At 38.1% G+C, this 5,700-nt stretch overlaps 1 protein-coding gene across 3 annotated transcripts in view; it reads right to left on the bottom strand.

The window, feature by feature from the left end:
• Positions 1 to 1,315, bottom strand: part of LOC103075805 (C-type lectin domain containing 7A) — an 11,703-nt gene extending 10,388 nt beyond the window's left edge. For all 3 annotated transcript variants that reach the window (XM_007469347.1, XM_007469348.1, XM_007469349.1), the window contains exon 1: positions 1,213 to 1,315. In XM_007469347.1, coding sequence (XP_007469409.1) covers positions 1,213 to 1,315 — 103 coding nt within the window. The remainder of the gene's footprint in view (positions 1 to 1,212) is intronic.
• Between the last annotated feature and the right edge of the window lie 4,385 nt (positions 1,316 to 5,700).

The raw sequence follows: 5,700 nt of genomic DNA, 5'->3' as shown, positions 1-5,700 counted from the left end.
CGCTCTTCCCCATCAGGTTGCCCAAGAAAAGAATTGCATAAGTGACAAGAGGAAAATGATTGTGCAATGGGAATGAACAGAAAGCAGAAGAGAGTAAATTCTGCCGTCAAAACCTGTGAGTAATCTCTTGATGACAGGAAACTCGCTTTATATTAATATCACCACTTAAAAACTGAGAATAAGCAATAAGAGCATTTCAGAGAATTGTCAGATAGGGGAATCATAGAGGAGATTAAATTGCTCATTAAGTGAAGAGAGAAATCTTTTAATGCCCTTCTCCAGATTTCACCTCTTTTACGTTATGTATAAGACTCATGTCCTGATAATGGGATCTTTTTGGCTAATACATATATATTTCTTCACTGGCATACAAAGAACTCCCTTTTGTTTAAAAAAAAAAAATTCCAAATCAATCTCATTACCACACACATGCGTGCGCGCGCACACACACACACACACACACACACGAAAACAGGCTCAGGATTCTAAACCCTATGACTTCTGACTTCCCTTTGGCCTTTTCCATAAAATCACAAGTTGTTTTTTCCATCTTTTCATTCTTCTCATTCTTATCTCCAATATCCTGATGCTGTTCATTTACACTTCTTTGTTTCTTTGACCTCCATTCTGCAATTTACTCTTTTCTGTCAAATAAACAAGTCACTCCTATTGAAATTCTTTCAGCTTTGCATTTCATCACACTTATTACCAACTTCTTATTTTTGAAGTGTCTGTCCCTGTAGAACAGAGAAATTGTGAGTATTTTCTATCATCATAATAATTAACGTAAACACAGTTGACCCTTGAACGACACATGGATTAAGGGCACCACCCCTCCCCAAAGTCAAAAATCCCCATATAACTTAGAGTTGGGCCTCTGTATCTCAGTTCTTCCATATCCACAGTTTGGAATCCATGGATTCAACCAACAGAAGGTCGTGTAGTACTGTAGTCACTTTTGAAAAACAACCGTGTATAAGTGGACCTGTGCCGTTCAAACCCGTGTTGTTCAAGGGTCAGCTGTACTAATGATTAGTCACTGAATGGTTACCAAAAGTCTTAGTGCACATTCAAATTATCTTCAGTGACTTCTGAAAACCTTTTACAATATATTAATAAAAGCCCAACAAATCGCGAGTCTCTCCAATTTTTCCCACTTCCAGTCTTAGTTGATGAGAATGTAAATATACCTTTGATGAGAAAAAAATATACCTTTCTCTGAGACCACAGGTTTCCTGATGATATTGCAAGAACTGAAGTCTAATTGAGTATATCCATCTTCATCCAAATTTTCTATGGAAGAATGGTGTTCCATTGTTCTATTGAGTTCCTGAGTTGCCTCAGCAAACGAGAGCTCTTTCTTCTCTTCTCCGAAGACAACTGCCTGTGGGCAAAAGAGGACCTATGAGTCAAGTCAAGTGGGGGAGGCATTTACTAGGCTTTAACAAGTTGAGCTTAAGCAGTCCAACCAGATACCCAAAAGCAGGAAATGAAAAATATGCTGTGGTAATTTCCCATTGGTACCCTTAGATCCTGTTTCTGAGACTGATGATTCTTAAGAAAATTATAGGGTAGCACAATAGATAGATCTTTGTTTCAGATCAAACATAAGGAAAATGAAACCATTAATGTCTTATGCCGCTTTCATTATTCTCACAACCGAAATGGACATCACTAATTGACTTGGCCTATGTAAACTTAAAACAATTTTGGTCCCTTGAGTTCACCAATACTTTGTTACAACTGTTCATTCATTCATGTACTGCTCTTTGAGTAAACATGTATCAAACGCCCATCTTTTCAATTGACAGGAGATAAAAGGATAAAAGGATAAATGATACCTGTGAAGAAGCTTATTGAGTAAAGGAGGAAACCCACAGATAGGTTCATGAAAGGTACCATAAGGAGGTACATTGTTGTAACAACAGAGAGAGGAAACAAATCTCTTTGGGGCTGGTCAGAGATTTATAATACAAAATAGAAAATTATTTATTCAACAATGACTATGAGCTAATTACCACCTATTGCACGTGTTTTCTTATACAATCTCAGTTTTCCAACAAGTCTCTGTGATAGGCACTATTAGTCCTATTTTCTTTCTTAAGTATAGTTGATTTACAATGTTGTGTTAGTTTCTGGTGTACAGCGAAGTGATTCAGATTTATATTTTTCATATTCTTTTCCTTATGGTTTATTACAAGATATTGAATACAGTTCCCTGTGCTAGACTGTAGGACCTTGTTGTTTAGTCCTACTTTCAAATGACAAAACTGAGACATAGAAATTTCACTCCCTTGCTCAGTTTTAAGAAACTAAGAAAAATAATGAAGAAAAACAAGAAAAATAATGAAGCAAGGAATCAAAGAAAGCTAAGAAAAATAATGAAGCAAGGAATCAAAGCGAAGTCCCCTCTTACTGCAAAACTCATGATCTTTTCTGTTATGCTACCCTGCCCCCTTCACCATTCTGTACACTTATATTGCAAGTAACAGCTTATGGAGAATTCTGGAACTGAATACTATGTTAAATGCTTAATGTTTCCTCTTTGCCAATTTCCACAGAAATACCCAAGTTAATGAGATATGGAAAAACATTTATCATTGCTAGAAACTAGAGGTCTGTTCACAAGACTTCAAAGCAAGCAGAATGGAAGAGACTACTGGCTGCTGTCAAAGATAAAACCAGACACTCATTAAATGTAAACTGATACAGTCTCTATGGAGAACGGTATGGAGGTTCCTTAAAAAACTGAAAAGAGAACTACCATATCACCCAGCAATGCCACTACTGGGCATATACCCTGAGAAAACCATGATTCAAAAAGAGTCATGTACCACAATGTTCACTGCAGCACTATTTACAATGGCCAGGGCATGGAAGCAACCTAAATGTCCATCAACAGATGAATAGATAAAGAAGTTGTGGCACATATACAATGGAATATTACTCAGCCATAAAAAGAAATGAAATTGAGTTATTTGTAGTGAGGTGGATGGACCTAGAGTCTGTCCTACAGAGTGAAGTAAGTCAGAAAGAGAAAAACAAATACCATATGCTAACACATATATATGGAATCTAAGGGAAAAAAAAATGGTTCTGAAGAACCTAGGGGCAGGATAGGAATAAAGATGCAGACATAGAGAATGGACTTGAGGACACGGGGAGGGGGAAGGGTAAGCTGGGACGAAGTGAGAGAGTGGCATGGACATATATGCACTACCAAATGTAAAATAGCTAGCTAGTGGGAAGCAGCCGCATAGCACAGGGAGATCAGCTGGTGCTTTGTGACCACCTAGAGGGGTGGGATAGGGAGGGTGGGAGGGAGACACAAGGTGGAGGGAATATGGGGATATATGTATATGTATAGCTGATTCACTTTGTTATACAGCAGCAACTAACACAGCTTTGTAAAGCAACTATACTCCAATTAAGATGTTAAAAAAAAAAAAAAGTGGTGAGGACAGATTTCCTTCAGTAATACGATTATAACAGAGAGGAGGGCCCAGCATAAACTGAACTCAGCTTCCCCAAAACAAAAGACTAGCAACTTTTGAAAGGCTGGGCTGTGCTAAGGGAAAGGCACTGAGTGGTATTAAGAGGATTAATCCACGTGACTAGACCATGCGGATTTGTTCATTGGTGCTTCTCTGGAAGAAAAACAAGCTTCTTCATCCTTTGGACAGGAGACAGTGTTGCGTATTTTGCACCAAGGTTGTGCCCCACTGAAGCTAGGGCCCTACCCTCCCATGGGGACTGGGAGAGGGCAGGTTATCTCCCTAACTAATTCCCCGTTCGCTTTCAGAGATGGCTCTCAGGACCTTGAGGAAAGTTTTAGGTGGTAGCTTTACACCTCAAAGGGCAGAGAGAGGATTTTATTTTTTTTACTTTTATTTTATTTTACTTTTTTGTGTATGTGTGTTTTTTATTTAACATCTTTATTGGAGTATAATTGCTTTACAGTGGTGTGTTAGTTTCTGCTTTATACAAAGTGAATCAGCTATACGTATACGTATATCCCCATATGTCCTCCCTCTTACATCTCCCTCCCACTTTCCCTATCCCACCCCTCTAGGTGGTCCCAAAGCACCGAGCTGATCTCCCCGTACGACGCAGCTGCTTCCCACTAGCTATCGGTTTTACATTTGGTAGTGTATATATGTCCGTGCCACTCTCTCACGAACAAACAGTAAATTGTCCTGGCAGCAATGAACTTTCTCAGGCAGGCATTTTAAAGGGATCTGGGATCATTCCAGGACACAGCCTTAAACTATTAGAAGCCATGTTAGAGTTTGTCAAATGTCTTAGTGCAAAGGTTTGGACGGAGTTGTTCTGTTCCAAGAGTTCTACAGTTCTCATTAATACATATCAAAATAGAAGAGAGGTCAATGGAAAAAAAAAAATTCACCCTCTTATCTAGCCTGCCACAAAAGTTTTACTAACTTTTCACAGGCACAAAATAGTGGTGTGGGTCTAATCTCGACCTCCATCAGACATCCAGTTCGATAATGCAGCCCTTGGGAAAGCAGAGGAGAGCTGGAAAGAAAGGGATTTTTTTCTCAGAGTGAATAAATTGCTTAAGGAAGAAAGGTCAGTCAACTAAGTAGAACTAGAGAACAGGAATGAAGGGAGCACCTTCTAGGCAGTAATAAAAAGCTATTTACTATTGATTCAGACCCCCCCATGTGCAGTGGGAGAATCTTTATGTAATAACTTTTATTTTCTTTGACTGCCGTCCTCTGTTTAATCACAATCCTACAAAAACAACTGACTCTCTAAGTTGTCAAAGAAAATTTTCAGCGAATGTAAACTTTAGCCTTCTCTTTTGTCCAGGACTAAAACAATTAAACAGTGATTACACAAATCAATGACAAACCGGGAAAAAATAATCCCTCAGCATTTTAAAAGGCAGGAGGGGGAATTCCCTGGTGGTCCAGTGGTTAGGACTCAACACTTTCACTGCAGGAGCTGGGTTCGATCCCTGGTCGGAGAACTAAGATCCCGCAAAAGCAAGCCTCGAGGGGCAGCAAATTTAAAAAAAAAAAAAAAAGATGGCAGGAGGGAGTGGGGAAAGGCAGTTTGCATATTCTGAGAAAAATACCCCTAGTTAAACAGTAATGTAGGAAACAGGTGAAAAACAAACCAATCTAACCAACCAAACAACAAACAAAACCCAGCAAATAAGTTAACTAATTCACATTCTCAGTGAGATTTAATGAAAACTGCATTTATACAGCAAGTTTTTTCTTCAAAGAAAAATGAGAAATCTGAGAAAAGTTCTTAGAAGTGAAAACACATTTTATAAACTAAAAATACAATAAATTGAATCAAGAGTTAGATTGAATATTGCACCAATAACACAACTTAAAGAATTGCACTCAGTACCGTTGAATTAGCCAGTGGTCATGCTCTCATTTCTACATATGTTAAACTGTTGTTAACGGTAGTAATCTAGTTAATCTATCCCTCCCCACTACCCTTCCCTGATAGTAACCATAAGTTCATTCTCTGTTTCTGTTTTGTAAATAAGTTCATTTACACCATTTTTTTTAGATTCCACATATCAGCGATGTCATATGATATTTGTCTTTTTCTGTCTGACTTATTTCACTTAGTATGATAAATTCCAGGTCCATCCATGTTGCTGCAAATGACATTATTTCATTTTTTTAATGGCTGAATAATATTCCATTATATATATAT

Source organism: Lipotes vexillifer, unplaced genomic scaffold (genome assembly GCF_000442215.2).
Source record: "Lipotes vexillifer unplaced genomic scaffold, Lipotes_vexillifer_v1.1 scaffold395, whole genome shotgun sequence".
Lineage (NCBI taxonomy): Eukaryota > Metazoa > Chordata > Mammalia > Artiodactyla > Lipotidae > Lipotes > Lipotes vexillifer.
This window is presented reverse-complemented; position numbering and strand designations above follow the sequence as displayed.